Source organism: Tympanuchus pallidicinctus, unplaced genomic scaffold (assembly GCF_026119805.1).
Source record: "Tympanuchus pallidicinctus isolate F22 unplaced genomic scaffold, pur_lepc_1.0 scaffold16, whole genome shotgun sequence".
In the NCBI taxonomy this organism is placed as follows: domain Eukaryota; kingdom Metazoa; phylum Chordata; class Aves; order Galliformes; family Phasianidae; genus Tympanuchus; species Tympanuchus pallidicinctus.
This window is the reverse complement of record NW_026294679.1, coordinates 2,271,519-2,290,377: the sequence shown is the minus strand read 5'-3', so window position 1 is coordinate 2,290,377 and position 18,859 is coordinate 2,271,519. Positions and strand designations below refer to the sequence as shown.

General features: G+C 43.1%; 1 protein-coding gene across 1 annotated transcript; it reads left to right on the top strand.

Moving 5' to 3' along the window:
* The first annotated feature begins 1,339 nt into the window (after positions 1 to 1,339).
* On the top strand, positions 1,340 to 12,329 carry NPS (neuropeptide S). Its single transcript, XM_052677074.1, has 3 exons — positions 1,340 to 6,918; positions 8,646 to 10,366; positions 10,803 to 12,329. The coding sequence occupies exons 1-2, from the start codon at positions 6,916 to 6,918 to the stop codon at positions 8,856 to 8,858; spliced, it is 216 nt and encodes a 71-aa protein (XP_052533034.1). The 5' UTR covers positions 1,340 to 6,915; the 3' UTR covers positions 8,859 to 10,366; positions 10,803 to 12,329.
* The last annotated feature ends 6,530 nt before the right edge of the window (positions 12,330 to 18,859 follow it).

The window sequence follows — 18,859 nt, the reverse complement described above, 5'->3', positions numbered from 1 at the left end:
AGAATTCAAGGGAAAATCATACTTGTTGGTGGCTTGTGCCCTGACAAAAACATGTCAGCGTGGGCACCAACTGCATGACAGCAGCACCAACTCTGCCCTACCTGAGAACATTTATAGGCAATGATTGTCACCAAGTGTTGCTGCACAGAGCAAGCAGTGAAGCTCCATCCCTTCATCCATGGAGTCAGAGGCACTTGGCATTTGGGGAGCTTCTGTCCCAAGCTTCTGTCTCTCACTGCCCTTCCAAGGCAGCATGGTAGTAGGGTTTTATTTTCTTGCCCAGAAATCTGAAAGCACCAGTATGGTCTCAATGAAAGCTGGGCTTTGTATTCCGTTTAGTAGGTCATGATGGAGAAGACCGTGTCAAAAGGCTTTTGCAGAAAAGGACAGTTCCTCAAAAGAGGCTGTAACATACGTGTTTATTTAAGTGGCACAGACAAATAGAAGGAGAATAGTGGTGAGTTAGAGGAGCATAAAGAACAGATGGGAAACGCTCCGAGTTTTGAAGAAAAGGTGTTCCTCACGTCCTGCTGCTGTTCCAGATGTTGCCACTCACTCCCTAATGGTGTTTCAGGTCCTGTGTTGCAGCTCTGCCTTGCTGCCCTGCTCACAATTGCCAAGAGCTGATCTGTGGAGTGGCTGAGATTTCCCCATCGCCAATATTGCCTGTGCAGAAGGAAAAGAGCCACTCCTGCATTTCGGTCTTGAGATTTTCTCATAATTGTGTGCCAAAATGGAGGTAAATTCCATACTTTCCCAACGAAAGGAGGACCAGGACTGTTTGTAGAGGAAATGAGAGCTGACAGATGTTTCACATCCAGCTGACCTGCTGCCATGCTGAAGGTCACTCCAGAGTAAAATCTGCCCAGGTGTGGGCCGTTCAGCACCTCCTGTCCTGGTGAGCATTTTGGCATCCTCTGGGTCTCTCACTGGAAGACAACAAATATAGACCTGCAGGTTAGTGCCCTGCTTTTTGTTTCCTAGCCACAATTGTTTCACTGGGTTAGCTCTGACCAGCTTTTGCTGTACATCACCCATTTCCATTCCTAAGTGACATACTGCTTATTTGTAAACATCTCAAGGACTTAGAGAAGAGAAAAAATGATTTTACAGAGCAATTCTTTATGGACTGAAGTATGCACATTTGCTTGAGCCAAAACACACTTTTGATGCCTTAGATTAATACAAAAAACTTTTGTATTAATTATATATTATATATAATATATATATTACATATATATTATATTTGTATTAATATAATACAATATTATTATATATTTTATATTTTATATATATATATAATATAATTTGTATTAATTATTAATATATTGTCAAGTTTTTCTTGTCTTTCTCAGCCTTACCAGCTGGAGAACTCTGGGACAGAATGCAATAAAATATATAAAAATTATGGCCCTTAAAGCTGCCTAACTATTTCTCTTTTTTCAGTACTATTTATACTATTTATAGTCACTTTTCTTGTTTCCTTTAGAGTTTGATCTCTTTAAAGTTTGATCCCTTCTTCTTAAATCACATCAGAATTTCCTACTTCCTTTTCTCACCGCTGCCAGAAAACATTGCCTTTTTCTGGTCTTTCTGGGCCCATTTTTCATTCTTGCTTCCACTTGAACAACTATTCATACTTTCTTAGATCATCGAGATCTTTGTTGCATCCAAGCAGAAATGGGGCTTCAGCTTTGACAGGTGTCTTTTTAGCTCAGCACTGACATCTTTTCTTAGGCTGCAACTTCCTGCAGGATCTATTTGAGACGTTTCCGAACGCATAAATTACGTTGGCACGCACAAAGAAGAACAACAGAAATGTTAATTACTGCCACTTTCCAATTGCTGAGTCTCTCCTTAATGGGTTGAGCAAGTTTTGTCTGGTGTGCTTTTTTCTTTTCTTTCTTCCTCTTTTTTTTTCTTTTTCTCCAGATAAATTATCAAACGACTTCAACATTTGGCGATGGTGCGCTCGGAATAATGAGAGCTTGTTTTTCACGTTGTTGCTCTTCATGCAGATCCTTTTTCTGAAGGCACGCTAAGGGAGCTGACAAAAAACGCAATATGATTTATAAGCCCAAAATACTTTCTGCCATGCTTAAAGATGTTTTTGCCAAAAGCGCTGTTCTTGTCATATCCCATAAAAAGCATGAAGGTGGTGGTGTGGGGAGATGGGATGGGGACGTTTGCGGATCGCCCGCAAGGTGCCATGTGCTGCCATCCATGGACGTTTGGCGTAGGTTTCGCATCGCTGCACAATTTGATGGCATCTCAGATCTGCCCCGTGCTGGGAAATGGGACCATCAGTGCCGGGTAAGGAAACTCGTGCTGTCTCTGCCCACATCATCTCCGTGTACTTCAACCGGGAAAAGGAATATAAATATAGAGATGATGATTTAGACTTCAAAATGCTGACGACGGTGACGATGACGCAGCTGAGAGTTCCTGTCTGAGGTAGGATTGAAAATGTGACTTTAAAGCTAATTCCTACTTCTGGCACAGGAGATGAGGCAGCAGCTCCATCCCTTTAGCTGTGACAGTGACACGGCTGGCCATGATGGCACAGAAGTTCTCTGAAGTTGTGCAGCCACCTGGACCTGCGGTGCCCATCGCTGCTTGACCGTAAATCCTCCGCCAGACTGGATGTGGCTCTGGGCAGCCCGGTCTGGTGGTTGGCAACTCTGCCCATGGCAGGAGGGGGGTTGAAACTAGATGATCTTTGAGGTCCTTTTCAACCCAGGCCATTCTGTGATTCTGTGATCTCCTCATGTAGTTCACCACCCCATGCTCTCTGCACACCTCCTTGCTGGTGAGCATCTGGTCACACAAAGCCCACAGATCAAAACACTTTTGAGGAGTGGGAGACTGTAAAGCCTTTTTGATTTTTCTCCTCATAGATCAAACGTGCATGTCAGAAGGTGCACTGCTTACCTGCTGCTAACATGGGCTTGGTCACAATGGAATTGCATGGACAATAACGTTTTAAAGAGGAGTCGTGAATCTTTTAAGCAGGGGTTGCAGTGCCGTGGCTCAACATGAAGCCTCTCGCTCTGCAGTTTGCTCCAGCAGAGATGGGAACTTGCCTCCCAGGCCTTACCCCACAAAGTGTCAGCATGGGACGTGCTGCTGCTGGGACACAACCAGATTTAAAGGGGTTAGAAACACAGCAGGCAGCTGCCCAGATTATCCTAGTGTGACCTGTGGCAACCTTCTATGCCTCCATAGACAAAATCTGCTCCAAGATACAGGCAATGGCTTCACTTGCATCCCCACAAGGGACACAGCACAAGGTGTGAGCCCAGCAATAACCAACGAAGGAACAAAACCTGCTTTCTGTACTCTGTTTTTCCTCCATCTTTGTGCCTTGCTGGGTTTTTCTGTTATCACAGAGTCAGAAATATATTTGCAGTCTGTGAGTACCATTAATTTCCATTTTGCACTTTGCTGTGATCTCAAAGCAAACCACCCTGGCTCTTCAATTTTTTGATGCTCTGGAAAGCCAGGGAAGCTTTGAGCTTGGAGCACAATTTCCCAGCTGCATTCCTCAAACAAGGCCATACCGTGGTTTGTCTGTGGCCATCCTAGAGGGGAATGAGAAGCTTTGGCACCTTGCCCTGGTTCAGACTACTAACCCAATCTAGTTTTACAATGTTCAGGGTTGTATTAATGGGCCAGGTACGCTTTCACTTTTATTATTTTGATCCCTTAGCAGAGGCGTGAAGTGCCAGCTTAAACGCTTCAGATTTATTATTGTGATGGAGGAGAGAAATATCAGCTTCTTATAGGCCTATTAATCTCATTAATTATGCAAGCTTGATGGATTTACCTGGAAGCTTTGCACTGTGTTTCATGAGTTTTTTGGAGAGAAGCAGAAGGAGAACAACTAGATGCAATACACTATCCTGTTAATAGGTCAACAGATGATTGTTGTTGGCCTTGCAGGAAGTAGAAGCTATTGCTGCTAATTTACTCTCACGAAATGCAAATTTTAAGGATGCTGAAAATGTATCATGTTTCTTAATGATTCATACGACCTATGATAGCTATTGGTGAACCTTACCTGGGGACAAGGCTTCAGGCTGAGTGCTTTGCAGACGAAGTGGAAGATGGAAATGTCAATTGCCACTTGTTCTGTTAAACCTGATTCATCGAAACCTGAAGTGGGACTATCTTGAATGTTTCTAAATTTCCACATATGCTTTATGCATGCAAATCACAGCTGTGGTGCATTACGCTGCACCCAGAATACCTGGAAAAAAAATAAACTCAAAGTTAGGTGCAAGCGTGAGACGTTTTTAGTGGAAATCCCAAACTTTACTTCCCTTTTCCCTATGAGAGAGTCAGATCCTAAGGGCAGGAGTCAGTGTCTGGTGAACTTCCCTGGCTTTTAGGTAGAACTGGAAGCAGAAAACAGCGTAAGGAATTTTGCTGAAAGAGTTTCTTCTTGTGAGCATTTATCATGTGGGCACAAATAAATAAATACATGCTTACAAATCCTCAGGTTAACCATAGATTTCTTCCTCCTTCTCAGCTCAGATGTGATTGATTTGTTTTGTGAAGGAAATTTGCTGCCCTGTGAGCATCTTTCCCACCCTGCATGTGGAACACCCTTAATGAGCATATTTGATTGCTGTTTGTTTTGGTTTTTTTTCTCCTTCCTTCAGCAGCTCACACAAGAACAGCCTTCCTCCACTGTCTGAAATCTCAGTAACCTGTAGCTGTGCCCCAGGAACCACAACGCAGCCTCCTTGGGAGCCCCTGGGAGCTGCTGGATTGCCCCACTTGGTTGTCCTTCTGTTACCTCCTCCTGCTGAAGGAGCCTATGGACCTCATGTCCCAAGCTTGTCAGGTAGAAATGTGACCAAACCCACTGTTTTATAGATATGTGATAAAGGAGGGCATACAGGGTACAAACTCAGTAATGCACCAAAGGTCACCCAGCGATACCTGAGGTACAGCTCCACAGCGAACCTAGAAATCCTAAACTTTAATCACAAGCTATTCTTGTTCCTCCTTTTCATGACAGTGTTGTGAGAAGGCTAATTTTGTATTAAAATTGAGTTAGATCGATGCAGATACAATGGAAGTGGATGCTACATTTTGCTCTAACGGCATCCAACGCGGAGAGCTTTTCTTTGCAGCAGGAACGTGGGCTAATCCGCTTATCGGTTGGAGTTGGAGGTCCTGTACGAGTTGCACTGAATGTTCAGTTCAAATGAAAGGATTTTCCTGTGTTCCTAAGAGAACACATACTGAATGTGCAAATAGACAAATGTTCTCCAGATGGTTTTTACAAATGGGTTGCTTGCTATGGTGTTTAAATCAAGCTAACTTCATCTTGTGTCTCTGTAGTTCTGTTGGTCAGGAAGAGTCTTTAGGAGTACATTGAAGTAATTTTGAGCAATGGTAAGCACTTTGTTAAAAAGTAAGAATTAGGAGATTATATCAAGCACTGGTATGATCAGTACTGCTATGTACAGTGATCATGAAAATAAAGTGCAACACAACCTTCGATCCAATTATGACTTTTCCTACAAGAAGTGTCAGAGGCTCTTAAATGTTTCTTCCAGCTTTATCTGTAGCCTTTATTACTTTGTACTTCCTAGAATTAAATGCAACTACATCAGGAAACTGAATGTTCGAGGTAAAGTTGCTGTAAGTTACATAAGCTTCAGCCTCCCCAGAGGCTCTTGCAGAGTTCCCATCTCGAGCCCTTGTACATTGATTTTTCAGTGTATACACCAAAAGGAATGCAGCACTGGAGGCCGCTGAGTCACTGGCTTGTACCTCTGTACCACTGCATGAATGTCAAAAAAAGATTTCTGGTGTTTTCATTCGAAGGGAAAAGAAAATAATTTCATTTTTTTCAGCGTTGCCTCAGTGGCGTGGTTTAACATTCAGGGAACTTGCAGAGCCCATACTGCTTGAACAGCACTCTGTAGAACTGAACCAACAAATGCTGCACTACTCTTAATTTTGTAGCAGTAAAAAACAATGCTCTTACACAATAAATAATGGTTTGATGTAAATCAGTGGAATTATTAATCCTACAGAAGACTTTATTGGATAAACTTGACATAAACTTGACATCTGTCTGAATACAAGAGAAGAAAATAGTGTCCTAAGAACTTCAGTAGTAAGAAGAGCATTTAAGATCTGCTAAAATGAAAAATTAAAAGCTAAGCATGTAGAAAAAGGAAAAGAGAGCTACGTATTTTGTCATGCATTGTGATAGGCATTGTATCTTCTTTGATTATAACAAGTTTCTTTGAAGAATATTTCTACTTAAAATACACCTCTACTTATTTTCCCTGGCAGACAGGCTTTAAAGATCTAAATACGATGTACTGGAGGAGGTAAAAATTCTTGAAGTGTATTTTTGAAGTCTTTAGACCTTTGACCACATTTGCTATGATGACACAGACTTAACAGTAAACCCACTTGAAAGACATTTCCATGGAACACTTTAAACGGAATCAGTTGGTACTTTCATAATGGCAGCTGAATGTGTGTTCTTGCCATTTTCCCATTTAACAAGAAGAAAAGGCCAAACAAGAACCAATTAGTCACAATAAAATCAGCTTTGATGACATTTTCACTCCTGAACTCTGGTATAAAATGGTCATCTAAGAAAGAACTGAAAGGATATGTGAGGAACTTGGTGGTATAACTGCATGTACATACATACACACTCCTGAGCAAGAAATGATCAGGTAAAGATGCAGCAATGTAATTGCTATTTGGAGAAGATATACTGTTTTTGTGTTTAAACAGACACGTAGAGCCTTGCTTGATTTTTGTTCCACGTTTTAACTGGTTGTAATTTGTCTTTGAAGTCTATGCAGGTTAAACCTTCTTTACATCCTTTGGATCTCAGCAGTGTTTGTGTGCTCGGCTTACCCAGTTGGCCCTTCCATGGTAAGTCATGCTCCCTGGTTACTGGAAGATCAGATGTTCCATTTATTTTATGTATCTGGTGGTGGTGGTGGTTGGTTTGATTTTTTAATTAAATGAAAGGAACTTCTATTGAGTAAACATTATCTAATATCTGGATAATATTGTCTGAAACGGAGCTTGTTTTTGCTTTAGCTACACATAAAATCTGCAATCCTGTAAGATTGTCATGTAAGAAATCTGCTGCATGTTGGATGTTGAGTGTGAAGAACTTTTGCCAGTGTTGAAATACCATACGGATAAGAGGGAATCATCAGTCTCCCCCCATTTCATTTCAGTTCCTCGTTGACGTCCAGTAGGTAGAATAACAGATGTGTGTTTATTTCATTTGTTGAAATTATAAATTATAAACCAGTGAGTTAGTTAGTCACTGCTATTAATATGTGCAGGTAAAGGAGAAATACCAAGCTGGGAAAATTATTCTGTAGAATCGGTAACACCCCCTTGGTATCATGGACTGTTTAACTTTCTTAAACGGTGAAATCAAAGTGAGTTTGCTATTTAAAGAACACTGCTAATAATCCTTCTGTTCTCAACCAAGGCAGTATGAGAGGCTGTTGCTCAAACAGGATATACACCATTTCAGTCAGGCTTTCCAATGTGGAATGAGAAGTTTTATTTCAAGTGACATCCAGTATTCCTGCCTTGGACAAAGACTTGTTTTTCCAGTGCTGTGAAATAGCTCTTGAAGTCACAGCTCTGATTTCTGGGTTCCCTGCACCTTGCTGTGCATCACTGCCTTTTCATTAAGGAGATCTGTCTCTGGTAGAACACTGGCTACTCTTACAGTGGATTATTTTGTTGTTAGACTTTATCTATCTCCTGCTTCCTCTGTATGTTTTACTTGTGTAAATGCTGCATCACCTCTCATTTCTGATCATGCAACCATCTCCCAAACAAGAACGCAGCACTGAGAGGCTTAAAGGGATGGCACAGAGAGCACAGATTTTTGGCAGCTCAGCAACAAGTGTGTAAATCATGGCACGATGAAAGATGCTCACAGCCTCTAGAGACATGCCAAGAAATATTTCCTTTTAATTTCAATGTTAATTTAAATCTGGTTTGAGTTTGTTTAAGTTCTTGTGCTGTTTGCATTTTATGATGTGCAGTGCAGTAAAAGGAACTTGTACTTAAACCTATGTGGATCTTAATCCAGGCTTTTTACACTTCCTATTACCACATTGTCATTATTAAATGTAACTACCACCATAACTGGTCGTAACTGCTAGAAAGCTTCCTCTCTCAGACTTCTGCTTTACAGCTATTTTCATTTTCCCTTCTCTGTCGTTGAAGCTGAGTGACTTCACACGAGAGGTAACAAGATGCTGTTACGTTGCTAACTGAAAAAAAATCTCATTTTAGGCCAAAAAGTATGCATGATACTCTAGGGAAACCATGCTGCATGTCGCAACAGGTCAGCATCACAGGAAACAATTCATTTTGTAAGCATCATTTGAGCAGTATCAGTATTTTAAACCTGAGGTGCATCAGTTACGTGCTCTGTAAAGCTATGAAAAAAAAATCTGATTTTGAGTACAACAAATCCTTAGCAAATAGCAGTTCATACTTGTCATTCTAAGCATAAATTGTTTTTGTGTTTCTGCTTTGCTTTTCATACCGAACAAACCCTGTCAACCGCACAAATCCATAATTTTACCTTCCCTTATCTCTCTCTTTTTTTCTCTCTTCAGAGCAGCAATCCTTTTTATTTGAATTGCCAGCTGTATGGAAAATCTGATTACTGCCTGGTGCTGCTGAATAGCTGCTTAGCCAAGGTGGGCAGGAGCGAAGAGCTGGCTCTCCTAAAGCCTCCCTTCCTGGAGATGCCTTTCAACAAACGGTCCTTCCGCAATGGTGTGGGATCAGGAATTAAAAAAACTTCCTTTCGAAGAGCAAAGTCCTAAACAAATGTTCCAAGCCGTACCCTCGGTTTTAGCATCCCATGCCCAACTTTGTGCTTAAAATCACCTTAATGCTTTTTCCTGCCAAAACCATCAGACACAAAATGTCACATATCTTCATCTTGTAAGCAGATGTTTATTTCAAAGAGCACAAGCCAAGTGGAGCAGATGGAAGCGCTCAGAACGGGCTTTGTTTTTGGAGTTACAGTATCATAAAGTTTTGTATGGAAATGAATGTTTTCTTTTGGTTAATTCCCCTTCTTTGTAAAGCTACAGATTCAATCAGCTGGCTCCTGATTAGCACAAAGGCAGCCGTCCTGTCCCAACCCCTCTCGTTGCTGCCAGCTGCTGTGGCAGCGTTCGCACAGATCCCCAGGGTGTTTAATTTCTCATTTCTGAAAGGTGTGAAGGGCCACGGCTGAAACAGAGCCTGGTCCTGCTTGCAGCTTCTGCTTTCTTCGTAATGTTGTTATTTAACATAACTTTTCTGGGAAATGATGTCTTTGGGGTGTGTGATCTCATTTCCAGAGGAGTCCTGGGAAGTCATGCTGAGGCAGGGTACCAGCAGCTCCCATTGCCTCGACCAATTGACTTGTGTAGGGAACACACGCCTGATGAATTGTGTTTCTGCTCATGGCTGCAGGTGTGGCACAGTAACTAGCAATGCTCTTAATTCTCTCTAAAGAATTTCATAAAAGATTCGTTTGGTCTGAAAACGTGTAAGCATTTTGTGTAGGAATGGTCATCTGCTATGTGAGGTTTCCCTCGTGGCTGTCTCCTCCAAATGCAATGTTCCAGGCTGTAACTTTGCTTTGAAAACATTGAAAGTTATCTGTGCAGTGCATTTTGAACTGAAATTTGAAATAATAATAAATAAGTACGTGGACCCTTTCTAGTATTTCCTTATTAAATATCAGGTTGCTGTTCCATCAGAATAAGGCTGGGTGGCACATCAGCCACTGCCAGCAGCTCCACTCCTCCATTTTGCAGCACGAGCCTGTGGAGCAAAGAGACCTGAGCATGGAGCAGTGCAAGTGTTGCTTAATTGTATAATCAGAGAATCACAGAATGTCTGGGTTGGAAGGGACCTTTGAGTTCACTGAGCCCTACACCCTGCTGTGTTCTGGGTGCCCCCCCAGCTCAGGCTGCCCAGGGCCCATCCACCCATGGCCACGGACACATCCAGAGATGGGCACCCACAGCTCTGGGCAGCAGTGCCAGCGCCTCATTGCCCTTTGAGTAAAGGAATTCTTCCTCACATCTGACCTACATGTCCCCTCTTCTAATTTAAAACCACTCCTCTCTGCCCATATCTGTACTGAAGTAGTGAAGCATCACACATTTACAACCTGCTTAAGCACTTTGACACCTTTTGCCCTTTCCCATGCTGGCTGCTGTGATTTCAGAGGCTGCAAATGCCCTGCTGGTGTGAACTCCTGACTCCAAGCTCTCACAAGTTCTCCTGGGAAGCAGTATGGCAATGCCTTTGGCAGCGTGAACATGAAAGCAAGGTGGGTATCCAGTCTATGACAAGTAGGTGCCAAGAAGAGAGGTGCTTCCTTGCCCAGTACTACTTCAGGGCCTTTTAATTAAGGAAAAGAAGTTACTGGAGTGGAATTATTCCCTTGTGCAGATGTTAGGAGTGTGCTCCACATCTGTGCATGCCTGCATTCAGCAGCACGGTCCTGCTGCAGTGCAGACACCAGGGGCTCTGGCCCTGCAGCTCCCAACACCACCTGCCTTCTATTTCTAGGGGAAAGAAAATAATAATAAAAAATTCCAGATTTAGCTTTCTGTTGGGCTTTCACATCCGTTATAATAAACTTTGTTTCTACATAATGAAGTATGTTCCTGCCTTGGTAATGTGTGATAAACTTGGTTGTCTGTGATCCTCCACAGCCACACATGCAGCTCTGAAAACCAACTTACTTTTCATTGTTTGTGCAGGTCTGCAACCAACCTCTGTCGCATTTGGTGATTGCCTTTGAGCAGAGGGTGCTCAAAAACGTGGATTCTCCTGCTGCCCTGTAGCAGCAGTTCTGCTCTCAGTGGTCTACTCTCACCTCACCAGCACTGGTGCTGCCTTCAGCACGAAGTGCTAAACTCCCATCTGAACTTTAAAGGTGGTTTGATGTGGTAAGAAACAAGAGAGACCTCAGTGATCTCTGTCATTACTCTGAAAAGGCATTTTGCTGACATTTTTTTTACTTTTTTCTTTGCTAAACTAAAGAAAGCACAGAGCAGACCAGAGGGCAGGCAGAATGATGCTATGTTTAGGACTGAGTACCAGGCTGAGGAGCTGGAATGCTTCATTCCATCACAGGCATTGATAGCTGGGACCTCAGGTGAGCCTCTTCATTTCTCTTCCAGCTCTCCAGCTGAAACATAGCATTGCTAACTAGTCAGAGGGAGTTTTACCCTGCTTTGTTCTAATATTTGGAGGCTTGGACTTAATGGGAGACTAACTCCCACTAATGGGAGACTTGAACAATTAGATCACCTGGTGTAATAACGTCTAAATGCCTTGCAGTCCTAGTCCTAGTTGTGCCCACTGTGCTCTAATTGCAAAGCTACTATGCACAATGTTCATATTTTCAGTGTGCATCCTGGAAGTGGGGAGAAGAGGGGCATGGGCACCTCGAGGGCTGGCACAGGGCTGCTCTGTACCCAGCCTGGGTCTTGCTAATGAACTAAGCTGGTGTTTGGAGCAGCGGGGATGGCCATGGGTCAGACAGGCAGCCGTGCACATTGGCCACTGCTCCTCTGCCTCCTACAAGTGGTCCGTGCCTTTGAACAAGATGGCCAATGTTCTCTACTGGGTGAAAATGAAAGGAGTAGATCCAATAAAATCTGAAGGTGTAAAATCTATCTGAAGACCGAAGGAGGAATTAACATTTATTCTTCTTCACAGATTATTGGCAAGAAAGGCATTTAGATTAACTGATGTAATAGCATCTAATTTCCTTGCGAGATTGAAAATTAGATGTTGTAATGATATACCAATACTTGGCTTTCTGATTACCAAGCGTATATTAAAGTACATATATCCCATTTAGATTTCCTAATTTGCTATTATTTGCCTGTAGATGATAACTTATTGCCTTAAAATACTGGAAAGAAGAACTGTCTTGATACTTTAGGCCTGGATATAGTTTTGACCTTAACAGAGAATGAGACGGATATGAGAGAGTATATTAGATGTTGTTATTACTGTAATAAAATGCAGATAAAAATCATAGTGCAGAAAGACTGTAAGACAACTATTAAGCATTTGTCATATAAAGAAAATAAAAACTTAACTTATCAGATATTCTGACACTTTAAAGATTTGTCATGAAAAAATGCTTCCAACAGCAGAGCGTTTATGCAATATGTCATTGATGAGCTGTCTGCTTAAGTGTTTAAAGAGTTTGGAGAAAGATGAGAAAAACGTCAAAGATGGGCTTTTCATTAGTTTGACAGATGATCTCACTGTATTTACCAGGACGAGGTGGGCTCTTTGTTCTGTCCTGACCTGGTGGTTGGTGATCCCAGTCAAACCAAAGCTTGTTGACTGACGAAATGGCAGAGCTATACATCAGGCTATTCACTTTGCTGTTTGGCTTCATAAGATGCTTAGAGTCAGGGGGAATTTTTCTGCCATGTGGTGATTGAAACACTTTTTTTTTTTTCTAATACCCTACTGGATTTGAAGTCATTGAGTTGATTAAGCTTAAAATTAAACATATCTTAAAAGCCTGATCGACTGAGACCCAGCTTCTGAACATCTTCAGCATGAACCTTCCAGAGGACATAAAAGGGCTCGATGAGATAAGAAATGAGCTATCGAGTGCTGCTCATGAGACATCATCCTCAACTCCTTGAAGTCAACAGAAAGCTACTGAGAGTCTTCAGTGGGCTTTGGATCAGACGTTTGGTGTGTTAACGGTAAGAGTATTTGCGTTCACCCGGTGAGTCTCTATGGCAACACCTCACAGGAGCTGCGTGCTCTAATAGAGTTTTCTTCTCATTGATTTTGGTGGCTTGTGCTTCCTGTCTGCCTTTTAGCCCACCATATCTCAATCTGGGGACCACGGCATGGCCAGCATTTCAAAACCGCGGCCGAACGCTGGGCGCTGTGCCTGGCTCCTTATCTTCATTAGCACCCAGCACACCTTCATTAGCAGCGTGGCACTCGTGTGGAGCCAAGGTGTAGAAGAATTTGTGTGTGCAAATTTATTTATAAACACAGAGATGTAAATATAAGAGTGAACGCTACTGCAGTGATTTCCATCCTCTCCTTTTCCTTTTGGTGAGTGGGTGCTGGTTGTGTGCGTGTGTTTTGGAATTTCATTTGTTTTCAAGTAATATCACAAAGTAAATGAAAGGGAAAATGGAACTCAAATACGTTCATTTTGTAATTATGCAGACTAAAAATGAGAATTTCGGAGAAAAATGTCCCATGTTAGTAGTATTTATTCCCTCTTGATGATGACTTCATTGATAATCCTCTGCAGTGCCGTTTCAGAAGATGTTTGCAGCGAATGAAAGCCTGGAGCAGTGAACCTTTCAGTGTGAACCTGCTGTGATGGGGCTCTTTGCCTGCAGCAGGGCTTCACGCTCGCCACAACAGCAGTGTTTGAGGCCTTTCCCAGCACTGTGTGCTTCTTTGTGAGCATCCATCAGTGCACTGGGCATGCCGAGCAGAGCCCAGCTGGCTGCAGTGGGAGAAGCACTCAATTCACATTTAGACATTTACTCTCTGGCCATAAATTTAGCTGTCTTAATTTTGAATTGGGTCCCAGTGTTTCTGCTAATGATTTTCTTGAAGCCCTTCTTAAATGACTTCAAGAAAACAATAATGGTATTTATGGTAAGAGTCCCCAGTTTGCAGAAATGTGTTAAAGATATCAGATGCTCTCAGTTTGAAGTCACAAAGGCTCTTGCTACACTTCTGCATGTTTTGGATAAGAGAATCTGCTCTGTAAAAGGCTTCTCAGCCAGACGTGCCTCTTGGTTTCCCTGTGCTATGACAAAGGACGTATTTGACTCTGCTGGTCTTTTTGCTTTTTAGTTTTAGCCAGCTCTGCAAATTATTCCTTCCTGCTGGCAATGTGTGTCTTGTTAGCTTCCTGTGTGATGGGAGCAGCACAGTCACAAGTGCATTTTTTTGCTGTTCAGTGATGCCTAGCAAAGTGCATCCCGTGAAATGCCACTTCATTTCACGTTTCTCAGTTCCGAATTCATTTTCACATACAAAATATGGCAAAATTCTTGTTGCACCAGACACCGGGGCACACTGGGAAGGATGCTAAGTCATTCACTTAATTAGGCAGCAATTGGTGCTGGCTGGAGCGCGCCGCAGTGCAAAGCAGCAGTGTGGAAGTCAAGGGGATGAGCTGCTCGGGTGCTCTGCGTTGGCTCAATCTCATATGTAGGTATCCAAGCTAGGCCCCACTGCCCTGCTCTGCCCTCCAGATGAGCAGCAGAATGACAAGTGCTGTATTTCTATACCTTTAAATGAAATAGCACAGTTAGGAGAGCACAAGCTTTCCCTGATTCGCTATTTGTATTCTCTCTTATCTTTGATTACCTTTGGCTATGTGATCTAACCGTGTCCATTTATTAATGAGGTTCCTTATGGCCACTTCAGGCAACGCAGGAAAATTGACTGGAGGAGCTCATGGAGCAATTTAAGGCCAAATCCTGATTGCAGAACGTAATGAAGTATGCTAACTGACGCATGGAGATCCTGTTGATTACTTTAAACAATCTTAAATGAAAGAAGACAAATGACCTGTGTGGGTGGAATTGATGCAATTGGCATACGAAAAGATACTTAGAAACCAAAAAAAAAACCAATTATTTTCCTTTTTGGGAAGGTGGGATGATGATAATATTTTCCTTTCCCGTGTACAAATAGCATGTGATGACACAGCTGGGCTCTTCCGTCAGTGGGCACATCGCTGCCAGGGCACAGTCCCCATCTCAAGGAGACGTACCGAGCAAAAAACCCAACCAGCTTCTCTATTTCTGTATCAAGTAGCAATTCATAGCACCATAGAGCTGTTCAGGCTGGAAATGACCTCTCACATCCTCAAGCCCAGCCCTACCATTCCCACTGCCCACATTCCTCAGTGCCACATCCCCACAGCTCTGAACAGATCCAGGGATGCTGACCCCACCACCTCCCTGGGCATCCTGTGCCGGTGCATCACTGCTCCTTCTGAGGAGAAATTGTTCCTAATGTCCAACCTGAACCACTCTCTGGTGCAACTTGAGGCCGTTCCCTCTTGTCCTAATCCTTCTCCAAACTTCTGCCACTGTCCCACTGCCTTTGGCACACCGTGCTGCCTTCACACAGCACGTTCTTCCCAGCGCATGGCAGCAGTGCAGCATGGCCAGGTTTGCTCAGTGACAGCCAGGTAAGACAGTTGCTCTTTTGCATGTGAAGCGCTGTGTCAACGGGCATATTCAGGCATATGAACTTTACAAATCGTTCCTTAGGAACAACAATTAAGGTGCCATTTGCATACTTGTGTTAAGGAAATGAGTAACATTTATCATCAGCGTGTTCTCAAGATGAAGTCAGGTGTTTTGGCACACCCTGCATCTTTGGCATTCACACTCTGCATCTCTCAGCCTGCAGCACGGCTTCGTCAATAGCTTTCATGGGCACAAAGTCCTTAAAATGAAAAACAAGAGTTTTATATACAGATGTAGATATTTTGGGAAGGCACATGCACTTATTTCCTTTTTTAATTATGTAAAATATTTCACATTAGAGGTGAGCGTGCTGAATCTTCTTTAAAGATTGCTGCTTTAAGGGTCTCATGGCTGAAGATGGTTATATTTGCCATAAGGAAGCACAGAGGGCTTTTAGCAGCGGTTGTAGCAAGTGATATTTCAGAACCTTTGTGTCACTCCTTTGGGTTTATTTGGAATGACCCCAGTACAGTTTTATACTTCTCGCAATGCCTTGTTAAATACTGCAGTGGTCGGAAACAACAGCAAGGTAAGCACTTGTTCATGGCTAACAAAACATCACTGGCAAAAAACAGCAAACACTGCCTCTCTCCAGGGATCTGGCTTGTAGTGCATGAAAAACTCTTTATTTCTGAGAGTTACTTCTAAAATTCTTGACCTTCAGGAAATGGTTCAATTTTCCCATAAATAAGCAATGACTTTCACATGTCAGTGGGGGAGAGTGAAGAGATTGTTCTCTTTCTGTGAATATTTCTCAGCTGCAGAGCGGCGGAGGCAGAAGCCCGGCGTGGGGTCCTGCAGCAATAAATGGGGCCAACCCTCCTCCTCCTACAGCCAGTTCCCATCACCCCCTACATCCCCATGGGCAGGCACATGCGTTGTACATCCAGAAGACACAAACTTGTCCTTGAGGCCAGGCTCCGCTTGGATCCATGAGCAATTTCAGATTTCCTTTCGTTTCAATAGCACTCACTCAAGCCAAAATTTAAGAAAGAAAAAAAAAGTTATCAAAGAGATAAAAGCCTGTGATGTACGGATATTCTGCCCTTTCTTCATTTTCGTGTTCATGGGGTTCATTTTTGTAATTGGGTGGGGCTGGAGAGGGAAGATGTGGCATTGATTTCTTGCGAAAGCCTGAAGTCGCTGCAGGTTAGCATTCCATAATTATTTTTGTCATGAAGATGAATGCCATCCTAAAAGAGTTGGAAGCTAACGGCACCGTGGCTTTGATATATGAATATTACAGCTTTGAATGTTGGAATGGCATTATCGATGCTTTATGGCTTTATGACTCTGAGACATTTCTTAGTCTCTGATTCAGAAATACATTTCCTACGAATTTTATAGCGACTTTTGGTCTTTGCCTTTTTTTTTTTTTTGGCTTGCCTTTGATTTCAAACTGCTCCTTGAAGTGAATTTAAAAGAGCATAGGATTTTAGAGCTATGAATTCCCAAACTTAGGCACTGAGGAGACCCTTCCCCCCTCCCCAGGCTCGTGCCCTGTGATGCCATGGAGCGTATTCCTGCACTCCAGCTCCTGCTGGGAAATCACTGCCCTCGGAGATAGCTGCTGCAATGGGAAGCAGCTCATGTGCATTATATTTTCTGAAGTGTGCAGTCTCCTAGCTATACAAAGATCATGCAAATGTGGTATTTAAAAGAATATACTTTCGGAATTGTAGTTTTTAAATGAAAATGGCATCGTTTTGTTTAGAACGCGTTTCTCCCCTCACCCCCAGCCTGCCAAAGTGCTTCAGCTCGGCGCGTTACAGTAAGCGCGATTTCAAATGCGTCTGAGGAAGCAGCAGAATGGAAGACTGCCCTCTAACGTCAACAGAGCAACCAGAGGGGCTGAAATGCAGCAAAGGGCTGTGGAGGAGGATTGAAATCAGGGAGGGAAGATTTAGGTTGGATGTCAGGGGGAAATTCTTTACAGGGAGAGTGGTGAGGTGCTGGAACAGCTGCCCAGAGAGGCTGTGATGCCCCGTCCATCCCTGGAGGTGCTCAAGGCCAGGTTGGATGGGGCCCTGGGCAGCCTGGGCTGCTGTAAAATGTGGAGGTTGGTGGCCCTGCCTGTGGTCCTTGAGATCCCTTCAAACCCTGGCCATTCTGTGATTCTGTGATTCTGTGAAATGGGCCTCAACTTCTGCAGGTGGGCAGCATTTTGGGGTGGAAACCAAGGTGTTGTAGCAGCAGTGTCTGCTACACTGAAGGGCATGCAGCAAGAACTGCACTGCTCTGTGCCTGCACTGTGGTAAATACAGTTTAAAAAAAGGTCCCTGGGACTTTCTGGGGTTGAGGAAAGGTCTGTGATTATGCAAACATCTCAGCAACATTGTAGAATCACAGAATTGCACAGGTTGGAAACGGTTTTAAAGATCATCCAATCCAACCACAACCTAACTATGCTACCCTAACAACCCTCCACTAAATCACGTCCCTGAGCACCACATCCAAATGGTTTTTAAACACATCCAGGGATGGTGACTCAACCTCCCTGGGGAGCCTATTGCAGTGCTTAACCCCTTCTGCAAAGAAGTTTTTCCTGATATCCAACCTAAACTTACCCTGGCGCATCACCATTACCCCATCACAGTTTGGGGAATGGGAACTGGCTCAGACCTGGCAGTGTCTAGCCAGGGGCTTGGCAGAAGGTGTCAGAAGGTATTTCAAAGAGATTTGCTAAGTTCTGCATCTATCCCTTGCTGCAAGCTGCTGTATTCCTTGTATTCCTACAGAAAACCCTTTAGAATGCCAAACAGAGCTCATTGTGTTACTACGTGGGTGTTTGACAAGGTGGGCTCCATGAGAAGGTAGGCTCTAAATACAAAATATTTTCTATTGTGGAGCCAGCTTTTTCAATGCACAGATCAAAGTAAGCACCAACTGGATCTGTTACAACTTCTTACTTCAAAAAGTTTACCCTAAGAACACTATTAAAAAAATAATACTAATCAGCCTTTAAATTAATATGTGCCAATGAAAGATTCCTGAATACGAGGCATGAATCACAGTTGGAACTCCAGCTCTGTTTACATCCACATCATCATTTGTGCCTTCTTGTGAACTGCCTGCTCCCGTGTTTTTGGAGTTGGTTTTGCAGTGCTGGCTGCTGGCAGACTGCTGGGGGTGAGGACCACTGCTGGTCCTCAGCCTGGGACTGTGGGTACCAAACCATGCCAGGAGTATTTGGGGAAGGGACATAAAATGTTTCCCTCAGCACTCCCGGCTGCGGTGCTTAATTTTCTGATCATCCAGCCAGCTCATAGGAATATTCACAGGGGAAGATCACCAAGGTGGATGCAAATTCAGACATGATTGAAACATCAATCACTGGCTCACTGAAAAATATTTACAGTGTCTTCTAAGTTGAGAAAGGAATCATTTAATGAAATGTGCATGCTAGGGGGGTTTTGCGGGGAAATTTGATGCCTAACATTTGCACTCTGTGCAAAAACTGTGCACTCATCAGGAACTGTGAAAGGCCAGGAAGGAAACAAAGGCCCAAAGGGTTTCAAAGAGGCTAGCCAGAAACCTTC